Source organism: Plecotus auritus (assembly GCF_963455305.1).
Source record: "Plecotus auritus genome assembly, chromosome: 5".
NCBI lineage: Eukaryota > Metazoa > Chordata > Mammalia > Chiroptera > Vespertilionidae > Plecotus > Plecotus auritus.
In genome coordinates this window covers 56928649-56946809 of record NC_137776.1, presented here as the reverse complement: position 1 = coordinate 56946809, position 18161 = coordinate 56928649, and the positions used below count along the sequence as shown (strand labels likewise).

Here is an 18161-nt window from a genome sequence, read left to right as displayed (position 1 = left end):
CCAGCAACAATTACCTGGAGATGAATACAAACTACAAACAACAACTAATATCAAGCGAGGCGAGGGAAAACAGAAGCAAAAAACAAACAAAAACAAAACCATCCAAAAAAAAGAGTAATCAAAACAATCTCACAAACAAGCATAAAAAATCGATATAATCAACATTCAAGCAAACAGCAACAAAAGGACAGAAAGAAAAACAATTTTTTGGATAGTAAAGACAAAGAAGAGAGAGGTGTGTATGGATTTAGAGCAGGGGATTGGAAATTAGATATATAAGTAGGGTGAAATTTTAACAAGGGGTAAAAAGAAAGAATAGGGAAAATCTAAAGCAGGAAAAGGGTAAGAGAAACAGGACAACAAAAGGGGAAAAGTTAGGAAGAGAGTGATGGCATAAAGATAAAATTGAGATAGAGTAAAATGGTGCTAAAGGAAAGATGAAAATGGAATGTAGAACACTAATCCCAAAGTAAAATAAAAAGAAAATAAAATGACACTTTTTTTTAAAAAAAAAAAGGTAAAATAGTAGTAGTAATAATACTGATTGAAAATAAAAATGCAAAAATTAAAAAGGTAAAATCAAGTGAGGAAAAAAGAAAAAAAAATAGTTCCTTAAGTAAAAGATGAAAAAAAATGTGCAGTAGCACTTCCTCTACTGTTCTGTTTGGCACGCCTGTTTCCTAGTCAGGACAGTATTACAGTTCCCTGCATTCCACTGCTCTTTAGTGTTGTAAGCCAGTCCTGATTTTTATGCAGGCAGTGTGTCTTAACTTTTTGTATTCCTTTATTTGTGATTACACAAGAGTCAATTTGTGATTCAGCCCCTGGGTGGCAGTGTTTCTGGATTGACTTCGGGTCTATAGGTCCTCTCTAGCCAGTGCTTAGATCCTGCTTTCCCTGTGACACTCAATACCGGTTTGTGGGAGTGGGTTGCCCCAGAGCTGGTTCTCTGATGCTTATTACCCGCTCTGATCCCCAGGTTACAGAAAAACAACTTTCCCCTGCAGTCTCTTAGGGTGTCCCTAATTGGGTGATCCTATGTATTGGGCTTAGTAATCAGAAGCAAGGATTTAAAGAGGAAAAAGAAAAAATAAAAAGAGCCAGCGTAAGTGTGCGAACTCCGGGGCTGCGTGCAAGTCTGTGCAGTCTTTTCTTCCCCTTTGAGTCTAAGCAGCCGGCACACTTTTAAAATTTTTAGGCTGTCCTTTTGCATCAGATCAAAATGGGTTGCTTTTTAGAGATCCCTTCTGTTAGCAGCCCTGAGGACCCCCTTCCACACTCACAGATGACACCAGCTCCAACGGCCGTGGATTTTTCTAGGTGTAGACTTCCCCCCGTCCTCCAGCTCCCGCAGTGTGTGCATTTCTCTCTCCTGCCGGGACCAGAGACCTCACCTTATCCCGGGTGAAATCTGGTCTTTCTGTGGTGGAGTGCAGAGCTCCTCTGAATCCACGTGTTTGCGCCAATTGGGGACCAGTGTTCTGGGGTTTGCAGCTGTTCGGTGGGTACCGCAGTTGTAGATTTTCAAGCTTCCGATAATATCCACTTTCCCCTTCAAGATGGCACAGTCTCCGCATCTGAGCCAGTTGCTCTGGGAGGGAACACAGTAGCAGTGGGGGCTGCTCAGTCATGGGAACCCCGTCCAGCAGTCCCCCACCTTCTCCTGTAGTATAGCTGTCCCTCAACTCACCAACAAACACTCCCCATGTGACCCTCAGCTCTTCTTTCTATCTGCTCTGGGACAAGGCTCAGGATATGTCTGTCTATTCCACCGCCATTTTTTTTCTTCTACTTTCTTTTATTTTAAACCAGTGACCTGATGCACGAAATTCGTGCACATTAAGAGGGGATTAATTAAAGGAAATAATTTAATATTGCTATTTGCCCTTTCTCTATAATAGAAGTGTCAGAGATGAAAGAAAATTAGTAAAATGTATATGAAACCCTTCCTCCTGTCAGAGTCTGGCGCTCACCACGGGACCCAGAGTCAAGTCCCCACCCACCCACATGCATCTCAAAATCGCGTGTGACCCAGACCCGGCAACCCACCCCCATTGGGCTAGATCCAGACCCGGCCAGTCCCACCCTTATCAAGCCCTGCTGGGCAGGGGCGTAGCCTCAGGTCCCCTGGCCCGGTGCCAGGAGGGGGGGGCGTGGCCTGAGGTCCCCCAGCCCAGACCGGGGCAGGGGTGTGCCTTCAGGTCCTCCATCAAGCCCTACCAGGTGGGGGACACGACCTGAGATCCCCTGTCAAGCCCCGCCAGGCGGGGGGGCACAGCCTCAGGTCCCCTATCAAGCTCCGCTAGGCAGGGGTGCGGCCTGAGTTCCCCTGACCCAGCACTGGGTGTGCACCTTGAGGTCCCCATCAAGCCCTACTGGGTGGAGGGCATGGCCTGAGGTCCCCTGTCAAGCCCAGCCAGGAAGGGGGCGTAGCCTCCGGTCCCCTGGCCCGGTGCTGGGGCGTGGCATGTGACCTGAGGTCCCCTGTCAAGCCCCACGGGGGTGGGGGAGGGTGTAGCCTCAGGTCCCTGCTGATTAAGGCTCCTTAAGGGAACTTGGCCTCAGCTGTGGGTGCAGCCATCTTTGTGATGGAGTGATGGTCAATTAGCATATTCCCTCTTTATTAGATAGGATTGTAACTCCTCAAGGGAAGGGACACTGTCTCATCCATTTTCTATCCATTGGTCTTCTCAGAGTACTATACAATATGATATATATATATATATATATACACACACACACACACACACACACACACACACACACACACACACATATATATATATAACATTAAACATGCAATGTATGTTATAGATATGCAATATATTTTTATTATAATAGTACATAATAGATATGACATATATGTAATATAGTTAACAAATATATACAATCTATTACAATGAAAGTTTATAATTGATTGGCAATGAGAAAATCAGTGTAACAAGGAACAGAGTAATAGCTATACAGTAAGAAAATTTAATTTTCTATTTTTTATAGATATTTTGAGGTGGTTATAAAACTTCTGCTTCATAGTGTACTGAAATATAATACAAAAAGCATTGATTTAAAGAGTTTAAAAAACCTGAATTATAATTGGTTGTTTTGTAACCAAACAACCAGTATGATCAAAGTAGGACATCAGGAGGAAGCGTGTCTGGAACCAAGTCGACATCCGAGTCTCTTTTTTTCACTCTTGGTGACTAATAGTGCACGAGGTTTTTGCTCATTTATCAAAAGCATATGGAGCAGGGCACTGTGCACATAGAAACTGTGCTCATGTGGAGGCCAGTGTGTCTCTGTCCCCGCAATCTCCTGCAGATAGGATCTGTCCTTCCATCTTTCAAAAGACAGGCGTTCACAGGAGTTGGGAATACCAGCCTCAGAATCCTGGCATTCAAGCTACAGGAGAACTTTGTCATCCAGGTCAATCCAATTTACAGATGAGGAAACAGGTTCCAGAGAAGTTAAATAACTAGCCAAGGTCATACAGCTCATTCTCAGCTTCCAGGAACGGAATGCAATTTTCTGTTCCAAGCCCAGGGCTTCCTTCTCTGCCCCAGCTGCCCCGTTTCATTGGCTTTGTTTGGCCGAAGAGACTGGGAGTCAGGTAGAGCCCCAGGAAAAGTTAATTTGGAAAGTAGGGTAGCAGACACTTGTCATATGAAAGGAACTTAAAGTGGAAGAAAGTGAGTCATTTAGATAGAGGAGTTAAAAATACAGAGTTAAGGCTCTCAACACATCATGTGCACACTGTCATCCTTCTCATGGAAGGAGAAAAGAAAAGTGAAAAGAGTTGCTTTGCTCTGACCTGCAAGTAGCGTGTGCTGAGAAGTGTGGCAGGCATAAACCCGGGTGCCACAGACACTCACTCACACCAGCTCTCAGCACTGGCAGCATGCCACCGATGGCAGAAGCTCCGACACTTCTTACCTGATGGTGCCGGGTGGTGGTGACAACTGAGAAAGGCTGTTTCTAGCTTGAAATGGAGGAAAAACAATTTAAAAAACACACTCTTAGAATATATCTAAGTTATTGACCATTGTAAAAAAAAGGCTGCACAGGAGACCCCATAGAATAAAGGGTTTTAACTGTCACTTTCTTACTTGGAAAAGAGTTACTAAAACCAAGGATTTCCCCACAGCAACTATTTTATAAATTTATATTGAGGGCTAACATGAACAGTAATAATGTCTGGGTTTTTCCAGCTCAGGCCTCAGAGGCCAGCCAGCTGCGGGTTGCCCTCCATGTCAGCAGCAGGGAGGGTCACAGAGTGGCTCAGATATGGAGGGCAGTAGTGGGGAGGAGCACCCTGCCCTTCGGGAAGCATATACTCTCCGTGTGAGCTTCGAGCATGTGAACACATTGTTGGAAGTTTCCATAAAAACTGTCAATGTGAAAGTTGGAAAAATGTACATCAGAAAAATATTGAAAAAGAAGACAAAATGGAAGAGTCACATTATCAGCTTGCCCGTTAATGAAATTAACTACAGAATAGCTAAACTAGAAGCCACTTGGGAATGAGTTTATTCTGGACTGAGTGAGGTGGATGGACAGGGTCTGTTAAGAGACAGCACAGATGTCTGGAAGGCAGTGTGTGGGGGTGGCCACCTCCTTCCAGACCTACTGACCAGGACAGGGTTCTCACTGAGATTCAGGATCCAGTCCATGCACAGAGGATAGGCCACTTGCAGCAGGGCCCAGAAATACCTTCTGTGACATCTTGTTTGTGTCATTTACAGTGTCAGTGCTATCTTAAGATGGGGCATAACTGGCATTTTTAGTAATCATCAGTGATTCATTTTTCCCAAATGAAAGCCACGGTATTAATCCTGCATGCTTTTGAAACTGTTTTTAAAATGTCTGTTTTTTGGTTTCTGTGTTTTGAATTTCCCCCTTTTTTGCAGTTCTTGGTTTCTGTCTCTGAGTACAGAGGATTTTAATTGTTGCTGTCTACCTATGTGTGCTTCCCAGCATGAAAGCGCAATGCCTAAGGGCCCTTGTGGCCCTTCGGGGCGGATGGGTTTTGTGTCTGAGCAAGCAGATCTCACAGTAGCCACGCTGAATTTCAGTAATAAATTTCTCCTTTCCCCCCCTGTAGCAGTGAAAGCCGAGAAGAGAAGAAAGCTGACTCACAGAAAGGTGTTGACAGGGAGACTTGTCTATGACTTGATCTTCAATTTATTTTTTACAAATATATGAGAAGAGTGCCACAATTATTAATAAAACTGCTTTGATCATGTATTGTAAATTCTGTCTCTCATCCCAAATCCACCTTCATACTGTAAGTAGTGCAATACTTGTTTCTTTTTGTGCTTAAACTTCTGAGCAGTGAGACACACTTGTGAGCATATGCAATAGCTAATGAAGAACCTCTGCATTCCTTGCTGTATGTTAGGCATTTGTAAACACTGGATTCTCATTGTCAGTTTTATGAGAGCAATAGCTTTCTTAAAGAGATAAGTCATATTTACCTAGTTTGTATTTTCCTACTGTAGTGACCTGAGGATACCTGGTAATTTCAATGAGAAGAATTTTGAATGGTAGTCTTACTTCTTATTTTGTATCAGTGACTTATTTCAAAATAACCAAATTTAAAATTTAGTTGGAAAGCATTTTTTAACAATTGAATTTATGCACTTCCTTGATTTAATATGATACATTTAATAGTTAAGAATTTATATGTAACTAAAACTTAAATTTGAAAAAAAATATGGAGAAACCTATTCACAACTTGTTTAAAAGAATCAGACACTAATGCAAAGAGTCAAATAGTATTTGCTTAAAATTCAAGTTGTGATTACATGATCAAATACTAGGCTTGTACGAAATGCTTTAGAAAAACTTTGTAAGTTTTGTGAGATTTTCAAAAAAACCTTTATGGGAAATATGCTGTTAAATTTCTCCCCGTTGACAATGAATATTTTCCAAATAAACCTATTATATACAAACGCGTGGAATACCAATGGTGAGTCATTGTACATGAAATTCCACTTCTGTACAGTACTCTGCTGCTAAAGGTCATGTACTGCTTAAAGCTGCTTCTGAATCATGTTCTAATGTTAGACTGACAGGTCTCTGTTTTTCTACAAAGCTCTTTTCCACTTTTTAATTAAATGCATGTGGTAGAAAAATAATCTTTTAAATGAAAATTTCAGATTCTGTTTGAAAAGCTTCTGTAGATATTTTAGTTCATATGAAATCATCTTTACTAAGCTTATATAAGAGGAAAAGTTGAGAATTTTTGAGCATTACTAAGAATACAGTATTTCTTTTGTTTTAGATGAATGTGAAATTAACAAAGACCAAATATTGTAGTACTCTTGTTTCCTAAGAATGATCAGTGATCTTCAGTGTCCAATTTGATAATCATTCAGAGCCCTGTTGCTTTTCCAAACTATTCATTGCATATTCTGTGTATAAGTGCACATGAAAAGTGAGGGGGAAAAGCTCTTGTGATTAAGCTTATAAGGGGTAAAAAAACACCAATAACAAAGCCTTCATTAGGTTCAACATTTTGATGCCTTCTGAAAAATTCCCCTCAGAATCTTTTAAGGAGCCATTTCTTTTATGGAACATAAGCCTAAAAAATATAAGAAGAATATGCAGTGAACAAAGTCTGTGTTTATAAATGCCAAGGAAAAAATACAGAAACTTTCCATTCTCAATGTGTTGCCTTTGTATATTTTGTAATACAGATACTACGTTATAAACATTCCCATTGTTTTATGACTTAGACTAGCAGTACATGCCAGTCAGTCCCATAAGCAGCCTACTAGTATTTTCATATATGAATAACTGTTCTGTTAAAAATGATTGTAGTGAATTAAAACCTTCATATGGTCACCTGTTTGAATAAGCAATCATATCCAATGAAAGTCTGTATTTCTGAGTATTTTTATAGTCATTTTGTTCTTGTGTGAATTTTAATGATATCCTTATGTTAATCCTACTATTTTGAAATTATATAAAATATAAGAAAAATGTAGTGTTATATATTTCTTCCTAATTTCAGATTCCTGGTCAAAATTAGTGAATATCTTGAATGTAATTTATTGCAAAGTTTAAGTAAAGTGTAAATGTGACTAGGATATTGTGTTTTTCACAACTAAGAAATGTTATGTGGAAATAAATATTTATCCTAACTAATTTTCTTGCACATTTTAAATTGTGATGCAAGTGTCTTGTCTTTTTTCCCCTTAGTGTTAATCAGTAAATCAATGTTTGATCATAATATTTAAATTTAGACACCCTTCATGTAAATAAAACTTGGTGAAGTAGACATTTCCAGAGTATTAATACAATTTGATGAACAGAATATTTTGAGAGGTATATTAGAATGTATGTCTTCATTTTCCCAGAGAGCAGGAACTTGGGTATATAGATTGCTCATACCCAAAAGGTTTCAAGGTCATTAGCAGGATTTCTTATTATTGGAACACCTTAGACTTCTGTTTTCACTCTCAGTGGTAAAAGGATTTCCTCCTTTTTTGTTACAATAAGTCAGGTGGGAGCATTATTCATTTGTAGCCATAATTGCATTCAGAATTCTAATGTATGGATTAATACTTTTCTCATGACTCTTGAGTTTACTTTGTAATTGCTACCATTTAACAGCTTTTGATATTGGGAAGTTTTTTTTCCTAAATATAATCTAAATAAATCCTTAATGTAGTTTAAATCCATAGCCTGATGGAAACTTTCCACTGACAAGCCACAGCAACTTGTATTTCAACATGATCTCTAAGATCTTATAGAATTTTTCTTGGCTCTTTAAAGTGTGGCTTATTATTGTTTTCCTTACCTGCATTGACCTACTTCTTTTTCTGTTTAACTTTAGCCTGATTTACTCTTGGGGAATTGACTATTTTACTATCATTGCAAGATAACTCTCCTAATTTTCCAATATATCCATCTCATATATTCATGCAATGGAATGAAATGTGATTGCAACCATTTGAAAATTTTATGAGCATAATTTGGATAATATGATGATTCTCTAAGTATCTACTTTGAAAGGCTACTTGAAGAAGCCCATATTCAGAATTACTGGTAATACTTTATTTTAGAAACCTTTTTGGGTGTTTTCCTTGGAAAGCTATAGCAATTGATACAACTGTCACTCTAATTCAATTTCTATGATGCATTGACCACTATTCTTTGTGCTGAAACTTTGAAAATGGGACTGTGATATTTGCTTCTAATGAAAGGATAGACACATAGCTATAACATAATGTGATATACAATAAGTTGGAAGTATGATTAAAGCAGTGAATAATTCAAGGGTGGAACTACTTGGAGTAGGGCAGAGTTTGAAGAAAATGTTAGATAAGAGGTAGCATATGAATTAGGATGGATATGGGAAAGGAAACCTACTCCAAGAACTGCAAAGATTCTCAAATACATGTCTATCTACACTAATAAAAGAGAAACGTGCAAATTGACCATCACTCCACTACACCCACCAGCCAATCAGGAGTGGAGTATGCAAATTAACCCAACAAAGATGGCAGCAGCCACAGAGCTGGAGTGAGCAGGAGGCTTGGGTTGCCCCCAGTGATGGAGGAAGCCAAGCTTCCCACCTGCCCTGGCTGGCCCTGGCCTCCGCTCAAGGCTACAAAGTTTCAATTATAGAAGATAAATAAATCCCAGATACCTGCTTCCAGCCAGCCCTGGCCTCTGCTCAAGGAGGCACTGAAAAAAAAAAAAAAAAAAGAAAGAAAGAAAGGAGGGGTTGGGAGCTTGGGTCGCCGGGGGTTGTGGCCAGCCTGCAAACAGCCATCAGCCCCTCACCCAGGCTGGCCACACCCGCATGGCCCGATCCCTGTAAATGGGCCGTCGAACATCTCTTGAGGGGTCCCAGATTGGAGAAGGTGCAGGCTGGGCTGAGGGACAACCCCCCCCTCCCCGTGCATAAATTTTGTGCACCAGGCCTCTAGTATTGAAATAAAAAAAATAATTAAAATATGTGTGATAACTAGCCAACAAACAGCCCAATATGGTGGAGTGTTAGGAGGATAGTGGAAACCTGTGAGAAAGGGTAGAAACACAAGTTGAAAACATTATAAGTGATATATTAGGATATTTGAGTTTTGAGTAATGAAGATACATGAATTTTTGGAAGATGAGTTTGGCCACAGAATAGAGAGCATTGTGGGAGAAAAGTGGAATCACCTCCTTAGGGATGCTGCTCCCAGGATGGTTCTCCAAGGTTCAAACCAAACTCTGTGAGTGGTCTATAAACTTCTATTAAGACTGCATCCAAATAGACTGAAGTGTACTCCCTGGGTACTTAGTAAGTCACACCAGATATAATAGCTATTTTATAAATCCTTTTATGTAGAGCATTCCTTTATATAATAGGTTTGGGTTGTACTTGAAAAAAAAATGTTTTGAAAAGCATGATATCACAGTAATCCTGAGACTGTTGAAGAAATCTCAGTATAGTACAAAATTCAGCCAGTGGCTGGTTCATCTGGGCCTAGAGGCCACCTGCTCTTACCCATCTTTTAATTCTCTTCATTACATCCATTTTTACCATGGACTCAGCTTTGTATCTACGTAGTCTTGCCATCAAATGTGGGTGTAGTCATAGATGTCTGCCATGCAACTTATTTCTGCCATTTGTTTATAAGCTCCCTGAAGGCAGGAATAGTGTTTATCTCTCCTTTGTAACTCTCCAGAGCCTAGTTCTGTGTTCTTCTTTTTATCCACCCAGCAAAGGCTGTGGACAGAATTATAAGGAAAATGCATCAGAAGATGCTATTGCTCAATTTACTAAGAATGATTAAAGATCCAAAAAGGATTCTCACTCACATATTAATATTGGAACAAAAAGAAATGCTTATTTTTTGAAATATTTTTATTGATTTTATTTATTTCAGACAGGAAGGGAGAGGGATGAGAGAGAATCATTGATTGGTTGCCTCCTGCAACCCGGGCATATGCCCTGACCGGGAATCGAATGCTGTGACCTCCAAGTTCATAGGTTCATAGGTCGACACTCAACCACTGAGCCACGCTGGCCAGGCAAGAAATGCTTATTTTTGAATGTGTGTCTAGACCAACCGTGGGCAAACTACGGCCCGCAGGCCGGATCCAGCCCGCTCGGCTGTTCTATCTGGCCCGTGGAGCCGAAAGAGCGGAGGGTTCTCTTGCTCTCCCCTCCACTCCTTTACTTTGAATTTATATTAGTTCACACAAACACTCCATCCATGCTTTTGTTCCGGCCCTCCGGTCCAGTTTAAGAACCCATTGTGGCCCTTGAGTCAAAAAGTTTGCCCACCCCTGGTCTAGCCCCTGTGGACACACAAGGCTCAAGTGAAAATCTGAACAATCTATGTAGTCATCAAACTAGGAGAAGCAGCTAAATAGATGTGACTAGGAGGAAAGAAAAGGGGAAAGCAAGGTGCCAAGCATAGTTATAATGTCAGACATATAAGTAATCAGTAGGTATTTTTGTACTTCTTTAACATTCAGAAACTGAGTTTCAAAGAGGCTAAGCAAAGGTCTTTAAAATGTGTTTCTCACTGTGGGAGGTGGTTCAGAATTTCTAACCCATGTCTATGTAACCTCAGCTGCAGTACCCTGCATCTCCAGCAGGAGGTGAGGTTTGGGTGCCTTCCTCACTTAACAGGGCACTCACTTTAGCTTCATGCAACCAGACTCAGGTAAAGATGTGTAATATTCCTTCTCAGTTATATTATACTAGTTGCCCGGAGCACAAAATTCGTGCATGGGAGGAGGTGTCCCTCAGCCCGGCCTGCACCCTCTCCAATCTGGGACCCCTCAGGGGATGTCCAATTGCCGGTTTAGGCCCGATCCCACTGAGGTCGGACAAAACCGGCAGTTGGACAAAACCAGCAGTCAGACAAAACCGGCAGTCAGACATCCCTCTCACAATCTGGGACCGCTGGCTCCTAACTGCTCACCTGCCTGCCTGCCTGATCACCCCTAACCACTCTGCCTGCCAGCCTGATCAAGCCCAACTGCCCCCCTGCCTGCCTGCTTGCCCCCAAATGCCCCCCCCCTGCTGGCCTGCTTGCCCCCACTGCCCCCCCTGCTGGCCTGCTCGCCCCCAACTGCCCTCCCCTGCCAGCCTGATCACCCCTAACTGCCTCTGCCTCAGCCCCACCACCATGGCTTTGTCCCAAAGAACATCTGGAAGGTCTCCCTGTCTAATTAACATACTATCCTTTTATTAGTATAGATTTTCTTTGTCACTTACATTTCTGTGATTAACATTAGGAACCAAACCTACTCAGTGAACTTTTTTTTCATGCTCATGAGTCACAAATATCATGACTTTGGACAGGAAAAACAGTGGAATAGTTCGGGTTTTTGTGGTTTGATGGGTCACACTTCTCATTATACATGCATTTTAAATATCTGACAAATTTGTGGTGACTTTTAAGTTGAAAGATTAAAGATTATGTAGATTAAGAACGTTGATTGAGTTTATTTAAAGTCTGTAATACCAGAAAAGATACCATTCGCAATTTAACTATAAGGAAATTATTTTTCTTTTTATTAATTCACATTCTTAAATTTAAATATTAATATTATCACAGAAAGATAACATGCAGAAAGATGATAAATTTCTGCTGAGCATGACATTGGTCTTATTAATGCCATGCTCTGAGCTCTTCTTATTTGTAGTGACCTTATGCTTTATTACCCATGTTCATCTCTCATTCTCAACCGTTTGTATCTGTCAGAAATCCTGAACAGCCACTCCAGGTCATTCAGGATATATGTAAGAAGGTTCTCAGACACTGCTAAAAGAACTGTCACAAAGTTCTCAGAACAAACTCCTCTTACTTTAAACTCTGAAAAGAGGCATTCTTGTGTTTTTCATTTAGATATTATTAAATCTTAAATATTGTATAAATTTGGTAGTTTTAAAAATTGAAATTCTCAAATCAACTTATAACAAAAGCAACAAGGCCAAGTGGTGGAAGTGGCAGCCTCAGTGACTACCTCTGAATAAGAAAGGAAAGACCTAGAAAGACATACAGCCTGATATGTTAGTTGATCTTTTTGGTGGTGACCTTAAGTATTGAGGAGACTAAGAATTATGTTTTATGCCTGCTATTTTATAAAGCATGGAGGTATGTAATCATTTTTAGGAAGGTTTCCAACAAAAAAAAATGTTCAAAAATAATTTTTAAAGTGACTTTCTAGAAACCTTGATCAAGAGTTGAAAAACATACTCTGTATCGAATGGAAGAGACATGAAGACTTCTCCCTTCCTTTGGTGTACGTACTCCTGGGTGCTGGTGTTTGTGAGAGGAATCTTAGCATCCACGTGCCTGCTGAGTCTGCGGCTGTCAATGGCAAGTGAGTCTGAACCTCTTAAGGTTTCATTAGTTCCTGGGTGTTTCAGACGTGCCCTCAGAATAAGTTTATATCTAACTTGTCAATTTCCTTAACTTCCTCTTCCAAAATGCAAAAAATCTTATTGGAGAGTAAAACTTCTCTTAGGGGGGTCAAATGAAATCTGACTTTAACTTCAGTCACATTATTGCCATTTGCAACCTTAATTATGCAAAAAAATATGCTGGGGTTGTTTATTACCTCTGGGCTCCAGAGGAAACAGTTTTGATATTGTACAATACTTGTACAAAAATATCAAGTCAATCATTATACAATATCAGATATTATACAATGGTCTTAATATCTATTACTTATCTGATATTGTACAACATCTGCTATTGTATAATGGTCTTATTAATATCTGGTATTGTGCAATGTATGGTTTCAATTAAGATAAAAGGAGGATTTCTATTTCATTTGCTTTTATGACTATCAATTCAGTCCAGGATGTGAACATATGCTCTATGACTACTGTTCTGGATATAGAGCTCTGCAAAGATCAGTCCAGCTACTCACTGTGATTAACTCTATCAGGAAATAAAACTATAACAAGAACTCTACAGGCTTGGCTGTCAGTTTATAATTCCGATGGATGAGTGAGATTTGAGACTTAAAGTGAAGCTACTCAATGGCATGCTCTGAACAGTTAAAGCTGAGTTTCACAATCCTCTGTCCATTCCCATGCATGACTCACCAGTTTAATATTAACAGATTTTTTCCATTTCTTCCATTTTAAGATATTTATGCTATAGCTCACTGTCTGAAATAACTTTTTCCAGCAAATGGTCTGAAGCTAAGTTTAAGTTTCTAAAATCAAATTTTAAAAAAATGAGGCCATTTTGCAAATAACTGAGCAAAAAGTCATGTTTCCTTAGTTATCTAGGCATTACTTTGCTAGGCTAAAGTCAGCATCTGAAACCTATGCTTTCATTAATATACTGGTAGTTATATGATCCAAAAACAGTCAAAACCTTAAGTGATTAACTTGGCTCTTTTTTATTCTACTGAGCCATCAGAGCTACCAAGATGATAATGTTAATATTACTTGTTCTTGTAATATGAGCCTCATCATAGTTATCTGGTATAAAATTATAAAGTACATAAATAACCAAAATTTTTTCAGTTGATGTTTTCAAAAGTTATATATATATATAACACATATTAATAACTGATAAATGTATTGCATGAAAATCTTATGAACTGCTTAATTTAACACATTTCTATGTATCCATTTTTAAAAAATATATTTTTACTGATTTCAGAGAGGGAGAGAGCTAGAAATATCAATGATGAGAGAGAATCATTGATTGGCTGCTTCCTGCCTGACTCCTCCTGGGAATTGAACCATGACCTCCTGGTTCATAGGTCGATGCTCAACCACTGAGGCACGCAGGCCAGGCAAATGTATCTATTTTTTAACAAGAACCGAACTCCGCATGTTTACAAGGCTGTCTGGAATAACAAGCAAAATAAACAAGAGCCTTTCTGAATAAATGTGTCCATATGCCAAAGTGATTTATGTCTGATTCAAGACACAAAACTCATTACCTCTAAAAAAAAAAAAAAAAAATGAAGGCGCATTTATTAAATGACCAGGAGAAATTCTACAGTATGTAGAACAGGGATAATAATACATAATTTTATAGTTTATTTTTAAAAACAAGTCCAAGGAAGTAAAAATATTCTTTTAATTAAGATGCTCAAAGAAATAAGAAAAATTGGTGCAAGGACTCCTTCAAGTTAGGATTTATGATACAAATATTTTCATCTTTTAATAGGGCAAGCTGGTGTTCACATCTCAGTTCCAAGCTGCCTCTTTCAGGAGGAAATATCAATATTTTTTAAAGCACATTTACAATGCTTTGCCATCACCCCTGCTGTGTTTTTGTAGCACCTATAGCCATAACTGGCACCTGGGGGCCTTGCATTGTTGGCAGTTTCCCTCTCATTTCGTTGGAGTCTGCTCACCTGCTGTGGTTTTACTTAGAAGTCAGTGCTTTGCATAGATGGTTTCCTGAGGCAGTTTAAACAGTCTTTCTCAAAAAATGGTGCCATTCTGCCTATGAACAGCTAGCTCTTCTCTGAGAGGTGCTGACAGTAGCCTGGTCAGGTCGGCGTACTTGGACTTGGGTTCCCAGCCATGCTGGGCTAGCTTCTCTCCCTGTCCCCTCTTCCCCCTGTTTCTGTGACATCACTGCCCACATCTTGCTGTCCCTTTAAAGAAGAGAACAAGATCTGGACTAGTCCAGTTAGAAAAAAATAAAACGCTTCCCAGGAAACCTATGCAAAGCTCCCACAAAAACAGTTCATAGTTGTTTCAGCAACTGATGTGAAAATGATTTTAAATAATAAACAAAACCAGACTGAATATTTCAAATATCTGTAAGGTAATAATCTGTTGCAAGGACATAAGTCTCCACTTAGGGTTCTACATATGAAATTTGGGGACAAAGTTAACCTTAAATTTTCTTGATTTGAGAATCTTTTTTTAAAGATCATCTTGATAGTGCAGTTTTAAGATAATAAAAACAAAATGGCTTTAATAAGCTTTAAATGGCATGCTGTTTTGAGGTGCTAAGGTAAAGAGAAGCATTGCTTTATGAAGTGGGTCATGTGGGTATATATATGTTGGTGTGCTGTGTTGGTAGCGATTCCATGGTCTTCGTCAGTATACCACTAGAGAGAGAAAGAAAAAGGTCAGAATTAGAAAGTCAGTTGTCTTTTCTCCCGCAATCAATTCAAATGAGCTGTCATGAACATACACAGAATAAAACAGGATGTTTTAATTCTCAAATGAGCGTGTGAACTGAAACGTCATCAATGAGGGTGTCTAATTCACTTCCCCCTTCCCCAAGCTTTCCCAGGCCATATTGTTCTGTCCTACAGAAGGTGCTGAGAGAACTCACAGTGAATTTGGCTTTACTGCAGAGTGCTTTAAGGATGTGTATATTCTAATAAAAATATCCAAATCCATTTTCTAATTTGAGTCAAAGGACACTTAGAACCATATCAAGCACAGGATGAAATGTTTATCCCATTATGCTCACTAGTTTTAATTAAGTGTTAGTAAGTGTCAAATTTCTCATACACTGCAGTAAGATAAACTGTATTAAAATAAATGAGTTTTTTTAAAGGTAATTTTCCCTAATATATGTCAGTAAGGAACTAGAAAAATCTGCTTTAGTATTCCATAAGTGAAGTCAAAAGTCAAATGTGTTATTTGGAAACACTTCGATTTTGCACTAGAGTTTTTATCTACATGTCTGACATTTATGTAGAAAGAGTTGACCTGAAGCAAAAATTTATCAACTCATGCTGCATTAAGCAACTGAGACATCATTGCCAGGCAAACATATCTTATGGAGACATAAATTAACTTTTAAAAGTTGCTTAATTAAAGTACGTCTTTTCTTTGAATATGAAAAAATAAACCCCAACCTCTTATAAGAATCTGACCCAAAAGATAATTTACCACATGTTTTGAGTATAAATGACTATCTCACTCCTATATAATGGGCACCGTTTGAACTGAGCATACAGCAAAGTGTGTGTGTTACAAGAAAGTGAGCAAAAGCAGGCTTTTCCAGCTAATATAGACAATAAAGCATTTTACATAAGAACATTTAGTGCAACACATATACATATATACACACATATGTATGTGTATTTATATACATATTTTTTCTTAATCAGAAAAGGTCAGGTGCAGAAAATGAATTTTACTTAATACCCAGAAACCTCCTACTATACAGTATAGGCAACATCTGCTCTAGCCATTTCTGACTTTATAAAACAATCCTAATTGTTTATTGCCTGCGGTTGTTCAACAAAAGACAACATGTCAATTGCAAAACCTGAAGCGTGCTGATTATTAATATTCCACTGTTAGAGAAGCTAGTAATACACAAGACAGAGATCGAGTTTCATATTTGAATTGAGCTATTATTATGCTGGTTTCACTTCAGAATTACTCTGCCACACATTTACTGAGTAAGTGATTATTTCTGAATCAAAATAGGGAGAGACTGAACAATCACACCAATAGGAGAGCAGTGTTTGACAAACAGAGGGAATGTTGTGCTTCTCACCTCCCAACTCCCTAATATCATTGAACATTACTCTGTCTATGATTCAAGGACATCACTTCTCCCACTTTTCATTGGGACCACAACCCTTCTAATTCCGTTCCTGTCTCCTGAGACCTCTGTGAGGTGCAGAATCCCAAAGTGGAGAAACCAGACCCCATCAGCAAATTCCCTCCCCTTGTACAAAGTTTTGCTATACCATCGCCTGGAAATCCACGCCAGCATCCACTAAAGCTTTGGTGATCTGAGCTGACTGCTGAAAATGAACGTTATCTGCGGGCAGAGAAAGGAAACATAGTCACTAACAGCAGCTCCAGTTTTCTGATGGGGAAGGGTGGGAAAGGCATAAGAAGAAAGGGACTGTTTGAAGTTCCAGGACTCAGCATCCCATTTAGCCCAAGACAAGTGAGTTGTGGAAAGCAACACTGTTTTATTGAAGTAGATGTAACAGTCTTGCCCCTCATGCTTTTGTTTTGTCAGTAGTGAAATTGCAAACCTGTCTGTGATACTAAAAAGTCTAATTAACTGAAACTCACCATCTGCTGTTCCATGAATAAGGAGGTACTCGACTTGTTTAAAATTTTCAGCTCTGCTCATGACTGTTGAATTCTGGAATTGGGAAAAAAGAATGTCATTATTCAAAAAAAGATCTGCCATAAACTGATTTTTCAGTTCAGTTTACAAAATAAAATGTTTTCAGCTGGGGCCCCCTTTGATACAAAATATAGCAAACCGATATTCAAGCAAATGCTGTCTCCATGCATGGCAGAATGCATAGCATGCCCTGAGCCTGGGAGACAGGACTGGAGAGGGAGGATGCCACATCTTCTTTGCCCATGTAGGAAGAGGGTACCTGCTACTCAGGCTGCATGCAAAACCCCTTGAGCTCCAGACCCCATATTGGCTGTGCCCTATGCATTAGCACAGGGCAGAGTCTCATATTAGCAATGTATGTTCCATGGGCTTATGCTGTAGTTCAGCCAAAAAGTGTATTGCTATGGCAACCATGTGTCACATGGTGCCATACATGCCACGTTTCAAAGAGCCTGTACATAGCATTTGCAACTAAACATACTCTGCAATATGTCACATGAACTTTGGTCCACATTGCTAGGCTCTGAATGAGAAGCAAGTATACCTCTTTTGGAGCAGATGTTTAAAACCTAGGCAAATGTAACATACGGGAGGGAAAGCGGGTGAAAAAGATCAAGAACGGCCTTAGGGAATCAGTAGGTTGTTGTCTGCTTCATTCTGTATTGGGGAAAATGCTGCTATTGGATCAAGTTGTTCCCAAATCAGCCAGGGAAGTAGGACCCAAAATTGGGAGGTCAGCCTTTTGAAGACTGCTTTGTTGCCTCAAGTAGGACTTTCAGAATGAGGGTGGAGTCTTGGATGAAAAAGCCTTTGGAAGCATGGAACTGGTTGTCTGATCTTAATCCCTGGATGTTTACAAAGTTGGGATGAAGGTAAAGATGGCACATAGACATTTTAGTGCCTTTGGGAGGGCATGAGCTGGAGGAGTCTGCTTCTGCTGTCTTGTTACGGGTTGGGAGGGTTTAAACCAGCCAGCTAGTCCCACAGCATCCTGGTGAATCAGACTCAACTTTGTAAGAGCCAAGGTTTGTATTTTACAGATATCGTTGTAGCTACCACCAGCAGCAGCCTAACATTTTTTATGGGGACCCTGACTGTCGGGCAGGAAGC

At 39.6% G+C, this 18161-nt stretch overlaps 2 protein-coding genes across 15 annotated transcripts in view; one reads left to right on the top strand and one right to left on the bottom strand.

Moving 5' to 3' along the window:
* The window catches only part of SLC4A10 (solute carrier family 4 member 10), a 276790-nt gene extending 269512 nt beyond the window's left edge, over positions 1-7278 (top strand). For 8 of the 14 annotated variants that reach the window (XM_080668205.1, XM_080668217.1, XM_080668211.1 and 5 more), the window contains one exon: positions 5099-7162. In XM_080668205.1, coding sequence (XP_080524331.1) covers positions 5099-5165 — 67 coding nt within the window. In that variant the 3' untranslated portion in view covers positions 5166-7162. Of the gene's footprint in view, positions 1-5098 lie in introns of all 14 variants that reach the window. The other 6 variants (XM_080668207.1, XM_080668214.1, XM_080668208.1 and 3 more) reach the window with 2 other exon arrangements.
* A 6330-nt stretch (positions 7279-13608) lies between these two features.
* DPP4 (dipeptidyl peptidase 4) overlaps positions 13609-18161 on the bottom strand; it is an 89499-nt gene continuing 84946 nt past the window's right edge. Inside the window, exons 24-26 of the mRNA XM_080668218.1 lie at positions 16994-17066; positions 16657-16730; positions 13609-15048 (exon numbers count right to left, since the gene is read on the bottom strand). Coding sequence (XP_080524344.1) covers positions 14947-15048; positions 16657-16730; positions 16994-17066 — 249 coding nt within the window. The 3' untranslated portion in view covers positions 13609-14946. The remainder of the gene's footprint in view (positions 15049-16656; positions 16731-16993; positions 17067-18161) is intronic.